Source organism: Triticum urartu, chromosome 1A, assembly GCF_056163025.1.
Source record: "Triticum urartu cultivar PI428250 chromosome 1A, HENAU_Tu73, whole genome shotgun sequence".
NCBI lineage: Eukaryota > Viridiplantae > Streptophyta > Magnoliopsida > Poales > Poaceae > Triticum > Triticum urartu.
The window spans coordinates 355,056,316-355,074,351 of record NC_141873.1 but is presented as its reverse complement, the minus strand read 5'-3'; the positions used below and the strand labels follow the sequence as shown (position 1 = coordinate 355,074,351).

At 48.9% G+C, this 18,036-nt stretch overlaps 1 protein-coding gene across 1 annotated transcript; it reads right to left on the bottom strand.

Moving 5' to 3' along the window:
* Positions 1 to 6,876: 6,876 nt before the first annotated feature.
* On the bottom strand, positions 6,877 to 9,696 carry LOC125511265 (transcription factor MYC2-like). The gene has a single exon (XM_048676596.2). The coding sequence runs from the start codon at positions 9,462 to 9,464 to the stop codon at positions 7,383 to 7,385; it is 2,082 nt and encodes a 693-aa protein (XP_048532553.1). The 5' UTR covers positions 9,465 to 9,696; the 3' UTR covers positions 6,877 to 7,382.
* Between the last annotated feature and the right edge of the window lie 8,340 nt (positions 9,697 to 18,036).

The following is an 18,036-nucleotide window of genomic DNA, read 5'->3' as shown; positions in this document are numbered from 1 at the left end:
TGGCCTGACTACGGCGCCAAAATAGAAGATAACCCAACATGCGACACGGTCCCGATCACCCCCAACTGGGCACCACTACTAATCATCAGGAAAGGAAACATAGTAACGTTGAGAGTCCTCGTCAAACTCCCACTTGAGCTCGAGCGCGTCACCTGGAGCGGAATCATCTGGACCTGCATCTGGTGTAATAGTACTCTGTGAGCCACAAGGACTCAGCAATCTTGCACCCTCGCAATCAAGACTATTTAAGCTTATAGGTAGGGTAAGATAAATATAAGTGGAGCTGCAGCAAGCGACTAGCATATATGGTGACTAACTTATTCGCAAAAGAGAGCGAGAAGAGGAGGCAAAGCGCGAGCGACAAACTAGAGGACAACCTGCGCAAACATTACTCCAACACCGTGTCCACTTCCCGGACTCCGCCGAGAAGAGGCCATCACGGTAACACACTCAGTTGATTCTTTTTAATTAAGTTAAGGTTCAAGTTATCTACAACCGGACATTAACAAATTCCCATCTGCCCATAACCGCGGGTACGGCTTTTGAAAGTTCAAATCCCTGCAGGGGAGTCCCAACTTAGCCCATGACAAGCTCTCACGGTCAACGAAGGAATAGACCTCCTCCCAAGACGTTCCGATCAGACTCGGTATCTCGGTTCTTCAAGACACTTCGAAAGGTTAAAACAAGACCAGCAACACCACCCAGATGTGTTGACAAATCCCGATAGGAGCTGCACATATCTCGTTCTCAGGGCACACCGGATGAGCAAGACGTCGGGTAGGCCAGCCCAGAGTTTCCCCTGGTATCCCCGGACATCGCTCGGTTGGACCAACACTCAGAGGAGCACTGGCCCGGGGGGGCTAAAATAAGATGACCCTCGAGCTCCAGAAACCCAAGGGAAAAAGAGGCTAGGTGGCAAATGGTAAAACCAAGGTTGGGCATTGCTGGAAAAGCTTTAATCAAGGCGAACTATCAAGGGGTTCCCATTATAACCCAACCACGTAAGGAACGCAAAATCCGGGAACAAAACACCGATATGACGGAAACTAGGGCGGCAAGAGTGGAACAAAACACTAGGCGAGAGGCCGAGCCTTCCACCCTTCACCAAGTATATAGATGCATTAAAATAACATGGCAATATAATGATATCCCAACAAGTAAATAAATGTTCCAACAAGGAACGGCCTCCAATCTTCACCTGCAACTAGCAACGCTATAAGAGGGGCTGAGCAAAGCGGTAACATAGCCAATCAACGGTTTGCTAGGACATGGTGGGTTAGAGATTTGACATGGCAATTTGGGAGGCTTGAAAGCAAGTGGTAGGCATCGTAGCATTGGCATAGCAAAAGAGCGAGCAAACTAGCATAGCAAAGATAGTAGTGATTTCGAGGGTATGATCATCTTGCCTGCAAAGCTGTCAGAGTTGACTGGATCCTCGAAAGCAAACTCAACGGGCTCCTCGTTAGCGAACTCGTCTCCCGACTCTACCCAAACAAGACAAACAAGCAACAAGGATACAATCAACCACGTGCAAGCTCAAACAATAAGATGCAAACATGGTATGCTATGCGGGATGCTTATGCAAGATGTGACAGGGAATGCATGAACCTGGCCTCAACTTGGAAATCCAAGTGTGCCACTGGAAAGATGAGATGAAATCGCTTGAAAATGATATAAAGAACGCCGGAATCGGAGTTACGGTTTGGAAATGGCAAGCGATTCAAATATGACACCGGTCTGCGATTTACAGCAAGTAGCCATCTAAATGCAATGAGATGAACATGCTACAGCACCCAAACATGACAACAAAATACATGGCAGGGATGCATTCAAGATTCTTAACAAAAGTCTAGCACTGAGCTACGGCCAATTCATCCGTTAACAGGTTCAAACAAGCATGGCAAAACTGCATATGGTAAACAGATCTCAGACTTAGTGAAATTAACACTTGTCTGAAATTTCAGATCAGATAGCCCTCTTCGGAGCAACAAAACTACATGCTACAGGACCTGAACATGGAAAAGTAAAGCATGGCATGGAGCTACTCAAAGAGCTTAACAAAAGTCCCTTAGTGACCTTGAGCCAAAAGGGATCAGAAAATACAATTGCAAGCATGTGAACATGGCAAAAACATAATCAGTTCTCAGACTTAGTGAAAACTGGCACATGCTGAAACAGATAACAAGTAGGCATGTTTACGAGCTCGATGAACTCACTACGGAGCAAGGCATGACAAACTAAGCATACACCCATCAAGAATACACAAAATGCAAGCTAGACATGGCAAGAACAATAACATAGCATGCACGGATCAACTACAACAACATCGGCAAAATTGCAAACAAGTTGACAATCTGCCCAGATTCACAAAGTAGCAAAAGTAGAGCTCGATTGACTCAAGATAGGGTGCTCCATAATTGCAAACAACGACATGGATGGATATAGCACTATAATATTAACAAAACATCCTTACTGATCATCCCCAAAAGAGGCACGGATCACTATGAAACAACATGAACATATGGCATCATGAGATAAACAGCTCAAGGACTTAGTGGAATTGCTAAGTCCCTGAAAACAGAATTATCAAGTGCCTCACTTTGCAAGCTTGCACTAGTCACCACACACATCATAAAAATACATGGGTTGCACCTCTGGAAAGATGACAAAACTCTTAACAAAACATATGTAGAGCATCAGGGCGTATCATGCACACAACAATCATGGCAAAAATGACAAAACTCTAAATGGAGTAGCAGATCTGACAATTAACTCAAGTAGCCCTCTTCTAATAGCATTTCGGGCATCAAGATGAACTCAAATGCAAATGATGCAATGGAAAGAAATGATGTACTCTCTGAGATGAACATTTTGATATGCTATATGCATGAATCGAAGCTATGGATGCAAAGTTACGAGGCTATGAACAACAGCACTTGGATCTGGAGTTTCAGGACTTAGAAGAAAAACAACCTCTAGGGTTTACTGTTCACGGATCTAGATCTGCACGCAAAACGAGGTCGCAACGCTGCTCGCCGGGGAAGACGAGGACGGCGGCGGCCGGGGCCTTGGTGTGGAGGAGGAGACGGCCAGGGTGGTCGCCGGCGCGGGTTCCGGGCGCGGCGGGGCGGCGCGGTCGGTGGCGGCGTTGGGCGGCGCCGGCGAGCTCGGCCTGGTGCGGCGCGGCGAGCTCGGCCGGCAAGGTGGAGGCAAGGCGGCGCGGCGAAGGTCGAGGCGGCGGCGGCGGGCGGCGCGGCGAAGGTCGAGGCGGCGGCGGCGGGCGGCGCGCTCCGGCCGGGCGGCGCGCTCCGGCCGGGCGGCGCCTCGGGCGCGAGGAGGCGGGGCGAGGGAGCGGGCCCTCGGGGGCCGGCGCTGGGCTCCCGGGCCGCGGCCGCGGCTGGCGGCGGAGGTGCCACGTGGCACGCGGCGGTTGGCGGCGGTGCGATCCGGACGTTGTCCGGCTCTGTCCGGACACGTCCGGCGGCGGCGGGGACGGATTTTTTAGGGTTTCGGGGAGGGGGGATCCGAGATTTTCGAGGAGGACCTATTTATAGGCCTAGAGGGAGCTAGCAGAGTCCAAATGAGGTGCGGCTTTCGGCCACGCGATCATGATCGAACGCTCTAGATGATGGAGCAGAGTTAGGTGGGTTTTGGGCCAAATTGGAGGGGTGTTGGGCTGCAACACACACGAGGCCTTTTCGGTCCCTCGGTTAACCGTTGGAGTATCAAACGAAGTCCAAATGATACGAAACTTGACAGGCGGTCTACCGGTAGTAAACCAAGGCCGCTTGGCAAGTCTCGGTCCAATCCGGAAATGTTTAATCCCCACACACAAAAGAAAGGTAGAAATGACCACCGGAGGAGAACAAAGCGCCGGAATGCAAAACGGACAACGGGGAAAATGCTCGAATGCATGAGATGAACACGTATGCAAATGCAATGCACATGATGACATGATATAAGATGCATGACAACGACAACAACACACGGAGACAAAAACCCGAACCTGAGAAAATAAAATAACTTAACGCCGGGAACGGCAAGAGTTGGAGTACAAATTTGGAAAGTTACATCCGGGGTGTTACATGAATATAGCCTTCCAATATATCGATCTTTACGTCTCGACCATTTCGAGACTCCTCGTCATGTCCCCGATCTCATCTGGGACTCCGAACAAACTTCGGTCATCAAATCACATAACTCGTAATACAAATCATCACAGAACGTTAAGCGTGCGGACCCTATGGGTTCGAGAACTATGTAGACATGAGCGAGACTCATCTTCGGTCAATAACCAATAGCGGAACCTGGATGCTCATATTGGTTCCTACATATTCTACGAAGATCTTTATCGGCCAAACCGCATAACAACATGCATTGTTCCCTTTGTCATCGGTATATTACTTGCCCGAGATTCGATCGTCGGTATCCTTATACCTAGTTCAATCTCGTTATTGGCAAGTCTCTTTACTCGTTCCATAATACATCATCCCGCAACTAACTCATTAGTCACAATGCTTGCAAGGCTTATAGTGATGTGCATTACCGAGAGGGCCCATAGATACCTCTCCAACAATCGGAGTGACAAATTCTAATCTCGATCTATGCCAACTCAGCAATAACCATTGGAGACACCTGTAGAGCACCTTTATAATCACCCAGTTACGTGGTGACGTTTGGTGGCACACAAAGTGTTCCTCCGGTACTCGGAAATTGCATAATCTCATAGTTATAGGAACATGTATAAGTCATGAAGAAAGCAATAGCAACAAACTAAACGATCATCGTGCTAAGCTAATGGATGGGTCAAGTCAATCACATCATTCTCTAATGATGTGATCCCGTTAATCAAATGACAACTCATGTCTATGGTTAGGAAACATAACCATCATTGATTCAACGAGCTAGTCAAGTAGAGGCAAACTAGTGACACTCTGTTTGTCTATGTATTCACACATGTATTATGTTTCCGGTCAATACAATTCTAGCATGAATAATAAACATTTATCATGAAATAAGGAAATAAATAATAACTTTATTATTGCCTCTAGGGCATATTTCCTTCACATTAAAGGGGAGATCTTGTTTCGTGCTTGCTTTGGCAGTGCTGATTTAATTCAATCGCATAAATAATAGGTAATTAAGAATTCAGAAGTCGCACCATATATGTTAGATCACCCTCCTAAAAGACAGACATAAGATTTTTCTTGATAACCTTCCAAAACAAAATCAGATATTCCTCAATAACAAATTGCTAATCCTGCGCGGTATGTCATTTATTGTTATCATTATCTCTACTATTAATTGACAATCACAAGTTTCCCGATACAACAAAAATAACATATATTTTTTCTTATTGTGTACACATACGCGCTCCCCTGCAGAGCGACGCCGTGCACGACACCATGGAGGATGCCATGATCGGGATGTCCACACGCCGACGATTGTCGAAACGTTCACGGGCGAGGACAACACGACACTACATTGGCCATGTGGTTCATGCTATAGAAGAAAGGAAGAGTGTTTTAAGAAGAAAAAGGGAAAATAATTAAAGCGGCCAAGTGAACCATGATGTTGGAAAAGGAAAGAGGTGTTCCAAAAAAAAAGAAAAAAAAAGAAAGAAAGAGTATTCTAGAAAATAACTAAGAACAAGAACTAAATCTGGCGAGGAATGAGGAGAAAGAAGATGAGGCGTCGCTGACGAACGTACTAATGTCGACGTGGTGCTGGTTGGCGCCAATGGAATGGGTTGACGAAGAGACTACAAGTAGAAGGTGTAGGGAAGGACGAGTAAGAGAAGAATGACAAATATTCCGTAGAAGGTGTAGGGTAGGACGAGTAAGAGAAGAACGATAAATAAGTTGGAGCATATTGGTCTCGCCTCCCACATCAGGAAGACACTAGTTTTTTTTCAGGAAGACACTAGTTTTAATAACATCTTAACTTGTCAATAAACATTCAATGATCATCTTCTCACCTCACAAACATTTTGCTAAAATTCCCTAAAAAAACATTTTGTTAAAATTGCAAGATTCGGAAAAATCTCATAACTGGAAGCCCAATAGTATGGCTTTGTCGTAGCATTTGGAAAACTGATTTTCTTTTACTTGAAAAAAAAAGTAGAAAAAAAGTTGCAAGATTCGGAAAAATCTCATAACTGGAAGCCAAATAGTAAGTGTCGGGATTAGGGACTGTCTTACATGGCTTTGTCGTAGCATTTGGAAAACTGATCTTCTTTTACTTGAGAAAAAAGTAGAAAAAAAGAAGGATGCACCAGCGGGGAATCGAACCCGGGTCTGTACCGTGGCAGGGTACTATTCTACCACTAGACCACTGGTGCTTCTTTCTAATTTTGCCGATTAAAACTTTTATTATCGCCTGTGGAAACTTATATTAGCTGCAAAAGAAACAAAGAAATAACCAGAGTACAAGAAAATTAGGCGAGTCTCGACATGGATCAGGTGGTGGCATCGACATGTGGAGAGGCAGCGCCAAACAGTAGGCCTGCCTTCTTGTCGCCAACAATGTCTGTCTGCCTGGTTCGTTAAGCCTGAATGAAAGAAGAAGAAAAGCCGCACGCTACTCGTGTCCCCTCCCTCCCTCCTCCTCAATCCTCATCCACTTTGCCAAGGAAGGACGGGCCCCACGGGTTTCACTCTCCTGGTTACCTTTTGTTCTGCCAAGAGCAGCTTACGTCTTGCTTTGCCTCTCCTCTCCATCCTTCCTCGCTAATCCTTCTCTTCTTCTGCCAGTGTTGCCACTGTGCCTATGATGTCGAGGTCTACCAACCCAAATCACATGCCCCCCACCTCGCCTTCGCCTTCTCTTAGCCAAGTTGCACAAGATGAGGACACAATCAAGAAGCATACGAGCAGATAAAAAAGAACGCCCGATCCATTTCATTTTGCAAGCGATACCATATCAATCATCCATGCTCGCTCGCTCTGCCAAGACGAGAAGCGATGCATGCATACACACAACAGCAACAACAACACTAGAGGAGAACGGCGACGGGCAATCCATCTTTGTCCTATATACAGTTTCAGTTCAACAGCACTACGCCGACGATACACCGTCGTCGATCACAGGGTCATGAGATACAGTAATTAACAACGACGGATCCGGCGCTTCGTTCTGCTAACACACTACTTGCAAAAACACAACAAGATGATGATGATGATGATGATGTACACATGCATCCATCCATCCATCCTCCTAAAGAGAGATTTTACAACAACAACATGGCACGATCGTCGCCTTCTTTCTCCATCTCGATGTCCATCGGGCTATAACGACGGCGGCGACGACGACGACGCCGATCATACGGTGGTGAGTAATAGGATCACGGTTTCATTGCTACTACCTGGTGGATGGAGTTCGGTTTACCGGATTTGCATCGCGGTGCCCGGCTCGGCGAGGCGGCCGTAGAGCGCCGCGTTGAGCTGGTCCTGGGAGTAGACCCGGGTGGCCATCTTCACCGCCACCTGCTGGATCATGATGTCCTTCACCACCGAGACGCTGGCGTGGTACACGTCCAGGTCCAGCTCCCGCAGCGCCGTCATCAGCTTCGCCGCCGGGTGGTTGCGCTTGTGGCACTGCACGCGGATCATCGCCTCCAGCCCCAGGATCTTGGCCTCGATCTCCACCGCGTGGCACCGCGCCCCGTTGTCGTGCATCCCCGACGACGGCGCGGCCGGCCGGGCGTCGCGCTCCTTCTTGAGCGCCTCGATTTGGGAATGGAGCGTCTCCTTGTCCGACTCCAGCGCCGTCATCTTGCCGCGAAGCTCGTTGATGTAGGAGATGGCGTCGCCGAGCAGCGAGGCCTTGTCCATCTTGGACACGTTGGGCACCACGGCGCGGAGCGCGTAGAACCGCTGGTTCAGCTTCTCTCGCCGCTGCCGCTCCGCCTCCACGTGGTTCAGGGGCTCCTCGCGCCCGTTCGCCGGCTTGCGCCCGCGCTTGCGCGGCCGCTTCTCCTCCGGCGGAGGCACCACGCGGCTGCTCTCCACCTCGCGGACCGACGCCTCCAGGTCTGAGTGGTCGGACTCCGACTTGGCTGGTGCGCCCGTGCCGGTGGACGGCCGCGTCGTCGGCGCCGACGAGAAGGACAGCATCCCCTCGTTGGCTGTCGCGGTCTGGTGGTGGTTGGTGTTGCTCGCGCGGGAGGTGGCCTCCATGGACCGCTTCGGGTTGTTCTTGGCGTCGTTTGATGGGGCCGTCACAGTCGCCGTGTGCTGGGAGAAGAGGCTCCCCGGCGCGGTGGTGAGGCTGGCCGTCGCGGCGGGGGGTGCCGGCGAAGGGTTCCTCCGGCTGGTGCTGTCAGCGCCAAAGTTTAGGATCTCACCAGACTCAGGCTTGAAGAAAGGCGGGGTCACCGTGACGGATGCGTTGGACGCGAAATCTGAGAAATTGAGCTCCCGGCGGAAAGGACCCTGATTGTGCTGGTGCTGGAGCTGGAGCTGGTGCTGATGCTGGAGCTGGTGCTGGTTCTGCCTCTGCGCCGCCGCGGCCGCCTGCTGCGGCGGAGGCTGCTGCGCGTGCACGGAGAGGCCGGGGTTCTCCGTGAGCGTGCTGGTGCTCCCGTTCTCGAACTGATGGATCTGCGGCGGCTGTGGCTGCGGCGGCTTGGAGACGGAGATCTCGACGGACGGCGGCGACTCCTTCATGTCCCCGGCCGGCGCGTCGGCGAGCCAGAGCACGGACGGATCCGTCTCCGCCTCCTGGGGCGGCGGGGCGATGGGCGGCCAGGATCCAGAGCCCCCTCCTCCGCCGTTGAGGTTGAAGAGCGAGCGGATCCTCCCCAAGCTATCGTTGGTCTGGAAGATGACCTCGGTGGCGCCGAGCTCGAGCACGCCGGTGCCGAGGGGGATGCAGACCATGGTGCGGAGGCCGAAGGTGTAGGCCTGCCTGGCCCGCTCGCAGGGCGCGCTGGCGAGCCCCGTGGCGATCCAGGTGGGCTGGCCGGCGAAGAGCGCCTGGCCCGGCAAGCCCATCCCGTTGGGGAAGGACTGGGTCATGGAGACGAGGAAGAACCACTCGGTGTCCGTGACCTCCTCCTCGACGGCCTCGTCGGGCGCGGCGGCGCCTCCCCCGGCTATGAGCGAGTTGAGCTCCCGGAGGACGCGCTTGCGGTGCTCCTGCTCGGCGGCGGAGGCCGGGGTGGGCTGCTGGCGGCGCTTGTCGGCGTCGTCGCAGCCCTTGTAGTAGCCGTCGCCCCAGCCGAGGAGCGAGGCGCCGGCGTCGGTGGAGGACTGCCAGAAGATGGCGTAGGTCCAGGTCTCCCTGGAGCCCTCGATGATGGCCTGCAGGCGCTGCTGCAGTGTGTCCTGGTTGAAGGCCGGCTGCTGCGGCACGGCGGCCGGCGGCGGCGGGGTGGCCGCCGCGCCCCAGGGGAAGGCCGGCATGTCGGCGGAGGCCATGAAGGCCTCCATCATGGAGGCGTTGTCGTCCGTCCACAGGTTCATCGGGCCGGGGCCGGGGCCGGGGTCCGGGGAGGGGGAGGAAGGGGAATGGATGGGAGGGAGAGAAAGCAAGCGCGGGGGGAGGGTGGAGAGGGGGAGATGGGAAAGGTGGGAATGGATTGGTGGTGAGGAAAGACGGGGGGCGAGGCCCAAAGTAGTAAATTGTGCGGGTTTGGTCGCCGTCGACGTCTCCGCCCGCCGATGCGTCGCTCGCTCCCCCGCTGCTTATTTAGCTGCCCGGGGTAAAATAGGGGAATCACTGCACTGATTGTGCTGCGCTGCTGTTCTTGCAGCAGCTGCCGTTTCTTCTCTCTTTCCTCCTCCTTGCTTGGCTGCCCGAATTTTGGGGTGACCGCCGTGCTCGTAGCCTCCTGTCTCGAGCGAGGGCCCGGGTTGTCAGTGACCGATTTAACCCATCCATCGGAGTTAGCCTCCCCTGCTTTGGGGTATCCAGTATGGATGGGCCCGCCTGTCAGCCACCAGTGACTTATTCTATTGTGGGGTTTATCTGTGTGAATGAGTTATATCTTTTCAATTATGTGTCCTTCAAACAAATACTCCCTCCATTCCTAAATAAGTCTTTCTAGAGTTTTCAATAAGGGACTACATATAAAGCAAAATGAATGAATCTACACTCTACAATCTGTCTATGTACATATGTATGTACTTTTTATTGGAATCTCTATAAAAGGATTTATATTTAGAAATGAAGGGGGTATTTTCCAATCACGGCACAAAAAAGAGTCGCAAGGGAGGACTGGGTAAACAAGCAAAATTTCACTGGAAGCATAGGGGGGCGACCGAAGATCCAAAGCATGTGACCATTAGATTACTTTTTTGTAAATGAGGGTGGTATCTTTGGGTCGTGTTAATTCACATTTATGACGTCCTTAACTGGTACACAGTGATTCACTTCTCTTACAAAAAGATAAGATCGCATTTTCATCATATTATTTGGTGGTGATCATGCACTTCCCAAATTTTTGGGAGCAAGTTAAACACGGTGAATAAGTCGATCGTAGTGGAGGCAGAACGGGGATACCGATGATCCAGAGCATATGACCGTTAGATTTCTTTTTCCGTAATTGAGTGATATTTTTGGGTCATGTTGATTCGCATTTATGGCGTCCTTAGCCGATATGTGGTGAATCGCTTCCCCTATGAAGAGATAAAATCATGGTGTGTTGTATCATTTGGTAGCAATAATGGATTTCCAAATTTTTGTCCGTGAATTTAACGACTCTGCGATCGCGGGAGAGTCGCAAGTGGTAACAAGAGGAATAAGCCGATTCTCAATGGAAGCATAGCGGGATAACCTTTAGATTTCTTTCTGATAATGAGTGTAGTATTCTTGGGTCATGTTAGCTGGTATACTCAGAATCACTTCTCACACGAAAAGATAAAATCATGTTGTTCCGCCTTATTTGGTATTTATAATGCACTTCCAAATTTCTAGCGGCGAATTAAGGACTTTACAATCATGATAGAGTTGCAAGTGGGTACAAGACGAAATAAGCCTGTTCCTAGTGGAAGCATAGCGGGTCAATCCAAGATCCAATGCATATGACCGTTAGATTTCTTTCCATAATTGGGTGTGGTGTTTTTGGGTGGTGTTATTTACGGTGTTCTTAGCTGGTATGTTGTGAATCACCACCATATGAAGAGATAGAAATCACATTGCATCATATTTTGGTAGTGATAAAACACTTCCAAATTTCTGCCGGCGAATTAAGGACTTTACAATCACGGTAGAGTCGCAAGTGTGAATGAAAAGAATAATCTAATTCTCAGTGGAAGCATGGCAAGGTGAGTGGAGATTCCAGAGCATGTAAGCATTAGATTTCTAAATGAGTGTGGTATTTTGGGGTCATGTTAATTTACACTTGTGACGTCCTTAGTTGGTATGTTGTGTATTGATTATCATACAAAGAGATAAACTTCCGGCTGACCGTAATATTTGTTAGTGATAAACTATAATGCACTTCCAAATTTGTGCCGATGAATTAAGGACTTTACAATCACGGTGGAGTCGTAAGTGGGGAACATGACCAATAAGTTGATTCCTAAAGCATAGCGGGGTGACCGAAGATCCAGAGCAAGTGACCTTTAGATTTCTCTATGTAAATGAGTGGTATTTTTGGGTCATGTTAATTTGCATTTACGACATCCTTAGTTGGTATGCGGTGAATCTTGCCTCGCCTACAAACAGATAAAATCACATTGCAATGTATTATTCGGTAGTGATAATGATGAACTTTCAAATTTCTATCAGTGAATTAAGAACTTTACAATCATGGTATGGAAAAAGAGTCACAAGTTGGAATGGGGCAAATAAGTCAGATTTCAATGGAAGCATAGCGGGGCGACCGAAGGGCCATAGCATATGGCTGCTTTTTTTGTAAATAACTGTGGTATTTCTAGATTGCACAATTCACATTTTTAAGCAGAAATTTCTGTATTGTGGGGTAAATTTGTAGTGTTTTTTAACACAGTACAGACGCAAGCACTCATATACACGCGCATGCACTCATCCCTATGAACGCACACACACACACACTACCCTTATGAGCACCCTCGAAAGACTGAGCCGGCATATCATCTTGAAATTTACGAAGTCACCGTAGCCACCTCCCACTGAATGCGCATTGCCAGAAATCTTGAAATAAATGCGAGCACCGGGATTTGAATCCTGATGGGCTACGAATACCACAGCCCTTTAACCATCCAACCACAGATTGGTTCGCCACAATTCACATTTACATCGTCCTTGATTGGTATGCAGTGAATCGCTTTTCCCATGAAGAAATTAAATCATGTTGCACTGTATTATATATTTGGTACTAGTGATAATGCACTTCCAATTTCTACTTGGGACTTGTGGACTTCTGCAATCACTGTATGAAAAAACCCAAGTGAGAACGAGGCGAGTAAGGCAGATTTTGAAGGAAGCATAGTCGGGCGACCGGAGAGCGAGAGTATACGACCGTTAGTTTGTGCAAAAATAACACCAATGAGATGTTCTTTTGAATACAAAACAAAGTACTAGCAAGTTTGTCCATAGAAAAGAAAGAGCTACCGTGCATTGGATCAAGCAGGCTAGCCAATATCATGGGGAAAAGCATGCAAGCAAGAAGAAGGTCTGTAGCAGCAGGATTAAACAACGACCGTTCATAGGCATGAAGGAAAGACATGTCACCGGCGTTCCAGCTTTGCGTTGCAGGCTCTAGGTAGAAAAGGTACACTTTAGGTTGTGGTGCTTTGTGCATAGCCTCTCAAAGTTTGCTCGTTTTGGTGCCATCCGATCATATGCGGTGCAACTCCTGCCGCCGCCTAAATGTTTCCAAAGCAGTTTACGTGAAATCTGATGTTACATATCCGTATGTATATTTAGCTGTAAAAACACCATTTATTCAGAACGAAGCTAAATCAGCAAGGTAATCGAAAAACCCAGGAAGAAAAGTGCCACCTGAAAATAAAGAGAAAGGATGCACGGGGACAGCATGAGCTGCTCAGCTCAAGTGAGGCATAGTGGCTGCTAGCGCCCGGTCCAGCCGGCTTGTTTGACCGTTGACCTCCCACCCTGCACCATCAACCACCATGGCCATGGCCGGATGCCTCGATTCACTCCACTCGAGCTGGCCCACGTGCAGCCACCACTGACCAAGCGAGCCTGGACCCACGCGGCAGGCACAGCGACGACAAAGAAACAAAGGAGGTCGCTGTCTCGCCAACGTGACGGATGGATCGGATCGTTTAACACCTGCCGCAAATCTGGGCCGTCCGTTTTCACGTGTTTAGCGAGGCCCGCATCGTGTTCCTTTTTTCCATTTCCTCCTGTGCGTTTCTTTAGTTTATTTGTTTATCCTTTGATGATTTGATTTGGCGATCTGGAGGCCGTGATAAACAAGCGGGAAAGGGAGAGGGTGCGGTTGGTGGGTCGTTGTCGACTTCTCACTACGATTACTCTTGTGCTTTCATTCATGATGCTGATCCGTAATCAGTGTTGCTAGTAGAAAACTGTTGGTGCTGCCTCGTCGTCGTGGGGGGTTTTGGATTCCAGGTGCAAAATGCTACGCCCACTCGTCACATGCTCTATTGCCCGTTGGTCGAGAAGCGTGTCCATTATTAAGGCACGTGAAGAGAGAAACATTTTTGCGTCTGCGTGGTTCCTACGCCAAACATGCCAGCAAAGAGAGGTTGGGCGGTGGAGTGACGAAAATTGTCTGGGTGCATCAGGTGTTAGTCCCCTCGCAACTCCGTCGGTTCTGCCTGTTGGAACTGTCGTCGTAGCTATTTCTGGTGCTGATGGTTTTTCGTTTCGTTTCTCGCACAAATTAACGAGGTGCGTTGGGTTTCTCATTAGCGTGCCCAACTTGTTTTTTCTGTTCCCCCCCTTGGGAGAACTTGTATTTTTCGTTATGAAAGTATATGGAAATGAAAATACCTTGTTTGGAAATAAAGTTATAGTTAAACCTCAGAGCTTGTACTCAATGTATTAAAGAGGAACATCGGGTTTCTCAATAACGAGGAAAACGCTTAGTGGTGCTTTGAGGTGGTGGAGGTTTTGGGTTCCAAGTGCAAAATGATACGCTCACTCGTCACATGCTCTACCAGTTATTAGGAAAGCATTTGTATATTCGTAGATTATTAGTGCATGCACGGAAATTGGATGTATAACCCGATCCATCAGGTTTGAGCTACCCACTCTTCATTCTTTCATTAAAAGGGCAACCTGTAGCTTATAAATGCCTTATTGCAACAATAGAACACACTTGGCAATGCTCTTTGTTATTGCCTGGTTCCATCATAAAGCTTAGGACATGTCCATTCGTTTTACCTAGATAATTAGGTCACACTCAAACCAGACATGTGATTTTCTTACAATTAATTTGTAATATAGCCCGTGTCCAAATATATCCATGGATGAGAATAGTAAGACAACTATAATCTTGGCAACAATCTTAGAGTTTGGGTTGTAGCAATGCCAAACATAGCATGGGAACCATGCAATAGAGCTTGGCGGTGGAGTCACGAAAATTGACTACCCATATCAGAGTTTAGAACATATGTTAGTCCTCTTGCAACTTTGCCATTTCCGAGTGTTGGAATTGTCATTGTAGCTATGTGTGGCGCCAATGGGTTTTCATGTCGTAGTTTCTCTCAGAATAGGAACATCTGGTTTCTCATTACCGTATCAAACTTGTTTATTTCATTCTTTTCCCCTTGTCTAATTTATGTTACAACACTTTATATTCATGTGATGAAACTAATGGAAATGGAAATACCTGCTTTGGACATAAAATCAAACTTTGAAGCTCGTACTCAGACACACTTGACTACATTTGGTAGAATTCAGTGAGAGGTAAATTATAAGTAAAACAAAATGTATCTCATGTCCAAATATAACGGAATGTATCCCCTCATGAAATCTATCTACTGTTTGCGTAGTTCCAACGCCAAGCATAGCATGAAAACCAACAACACAAGTTGGGCGGTGGAGTGTGCATCAAGTGTTAGTCCCCTCACGACTCCGTCATTTCTGTCGGTTGGAGCCATCCCCGTGGCCATGTCCCGTGGTTATGTCTGGAGCTAATGGGTTTTCGTGTCAAGTTTCTCGCACACGTTGACGAGGCATGTCGGGTTTCTCATTAGTGTGCCGAACTTGTTTCTCCTATCTCATTTCTGTTACCAGACCTTGTATTTTCGCCATGAACGTAATGTAAAGTGAAATAACTGGTTTTGAAATAAAACTAAAGTTTAAACCTTAGAGCTCATACTCACACGCACTCGGAAACATTTTTCAGGATTTAGTGAGAGGTAAATTAAAAATAAAACATAATGTATCTTGTGTCCAAACATAACAAAATGTATCTCGTCGTGAAATGTATATAGTGTTTGCGTAGTTCCAACACCAAGCCTAGCATGAGAACTAGCGAAGGAGGTTGGAGAGTGGAGTGTTCATCAGTTGTTAGTCCCCTCGCGAACTATGTTGCTTCTGCCGGTTGGAACCATCCCCGTAGCTATCTCCGGTGCTAATGGGGTTTCGTGTTAATTTTTGCGAGAAACCATGTAGTGTTAATTTTTGCGTGAGTACGAGGTACATTAGGTTTCTCATTACCGTGTCGAACTTGTCCCTCCTATATAGTTTCTATTAGCAGACCTTGTATTTTTTGTCGTGAAAGCAATGTAAAGGGAAATAACTGGCTTGGAAATAAAAACACAGTTTAAACCTCGGAGCTCGTACTCACACACACTCGGGTACATTCTGCAGAATTTAGAGCGAGATAAATAATATCAAAACATTGTGATCAAGGGCTACGCGCTAATTGACAAGAACACCGGGTTTCTCATTAGTGTGTCAAACTTGTTTATCCTCTATAATTTCTATTACCGGACCTTGTATTTTCGTCGTGAAAGTAATGGAATGGAAAATACCGTACTTGTTTTGGAAATAAAATCGCAGTTTAAACCTCGGACCTCGTACTCAGACACACTCGGGTACATTTTGCAGACTTTAGTGATAGATTAGTATATCTAAACGCGTGATCAAGGGCTGTGCGCTATCAAGTGCGTCCGTGAAGCATAGCCAAGCAAACGGTCATCGATTGATTGGATTTAACGGCATGACGGATGAGCCGGGCGGAGGAAGCTTCGCTGGTGGCGCCGGGCCGAGCACACGTTTTGCTCGCGCGGTGCGTGCACGGCGGAGGCGACCCACTCTGGAATTTGCCGAGTATTTTATTTTCACCGTGGAGTGGCGTTGTCGTCACGTGCTTGGGGCCCCTTCGCCATGTGCACACACAGCTGGAACACGCCTTTCTCCTTTCCTGTTTGTTTGTTTATCAGAAAACGACGGGTAAATAATTATCATGATTTTACCTGTGAACCTCACCCAGCTTTTGCTAATTGCCAAGAGAAAATGCAAGTGGGCTACGTGGAACGGTCGTTGGTGCTCGGAGGTGACGTTGAACCAGGCAGGGAGGGCCAATCGGCTTTCTTTCTTTCTGAACCCGTGATTCCTCGCTGTAGGAAAATTAAATTGGGTAGATCATGTCGACGGATGGATTCAACGAATGTGTGTGCCGAGCCAATCCAATCCTCCTCTCAGCTTTCACCCCCTCTCTCTATCATCACAGGGGTCGCACGACAAACATGTGCACGATAATCACTGGCTGGCGTTACTAGTCTGCCCCATCATCATTTTTGAGGGAAAAGAACTGTTGTGGCTTGCTTGCTGTTGGGCCCGCTTGATTTTGAGCTCTTGACAGTGAGTGGGTGCATCTAGATGCGTCCAGCTAGTGATACATTACCTAAGAGCATCTACATCCGAACCTCTCAGACCCGTCTCATACGCCCGGGCGGATCATCCGGTCACCATCGGTCACATTTTTTCGATCCAGACGGACGCCTCAACCGGGCCTTAGACGTCTGGACTGATCAGCACCTTCCATATCCAGCCCAAATATGGGGCTCCCGGCCATGTCCGGGCACGCCCGCCACGTCGAACTGACGAAGGGGACCCAGTCGGAAACACCCGGAAATCCAGCGATCCGACGGACGCCGCGTCCGTTGCCGCGGTGTGAACGCCGCTCCTGCTCACCGCCCAAGACCAAATCCGGCTATTTAAGCCCGCCGGCGTCCCGCAACCCTAACCATCCCCCTCCCCCCTCTCTGTGCCGCCAGTTCGAGCCCATCCACCTCCTCCCTCTCCCGCTACGGCGCTTTGCCCACGGTCAGACGCTCCGCCCACGCTCCGGCACTCCGCCATGGTCCGGAGCAAGATCACCTACTACGCCATGCTGACGCCTAAGCCCCGCTACGAGATCCAGTAGGTGATCCGCGCGAGGCAAGCTGCGCGTGTCGCCCGCATCGCTGTCGGGCTTCCTCCGGACTCGCAAGAGCCGGAGGAGGAGGAAGAGCAATCGGGGGAAGAGGAGGAGGAGGAGATGGCTTCGATGGAGGTGGAGGAGCCGGACCAGCAGGTGTCGACATTCAACATGGAGCAGTCGGAGGCAGAGTTCACTGTCACCTAGTCCGACGAGATGGCAGAGCAGCAGGCCATCCTGGAGTCCATCTAGAATGAGGCCTATGTGGAGACCAACCGGGAGTTCCTCCAGCGGGGAGCAGGCGGAGTCCGACGGGCTCTTCGCCGAGCTCGATGCGGAGATAGAGGCGGAGGAGGCCAAAGCTGCAGCTGCCACCCATGCTGTCGGAGCTGGGCATGGAGATCGTCGTGATCTTCGACGAAGAGTAGCTAGGATCGACATAGTACGTAGGTTCTACTTTCTTTTGCGTGTCTTTGTATGGATATAAGAATTTAGTATGAGATGTCTGGATGCAAGAAGTGAAATTTAAGGCATGCCCGCATTGCTTGTGGACGCAGCGTGTCCCCAAGTGTTTAAGGGTTATATTGTCATTCGTGACCGTAGATGCTCTAAGTGGACTAGTAGCGATTGTAGTGAGCACTGGCACTAACCACCAAATGCCAAGCTAAATGTAAAAAAAGTTATGTGGAAAACCCTCACGTACAGTAAACAGAGACACATCATATGCGCACACAGAGAAAGAAAACAGA

Excerpts from the sequence above, each read along its gene's own strand:
- LOC125511265 (XM_048676596.2), bottom strand. The coding sequence starts at position 9,464 with ATGAACCTGTGGACGGACGACAACGCCTCCATGATGGAGGCCTTCATG.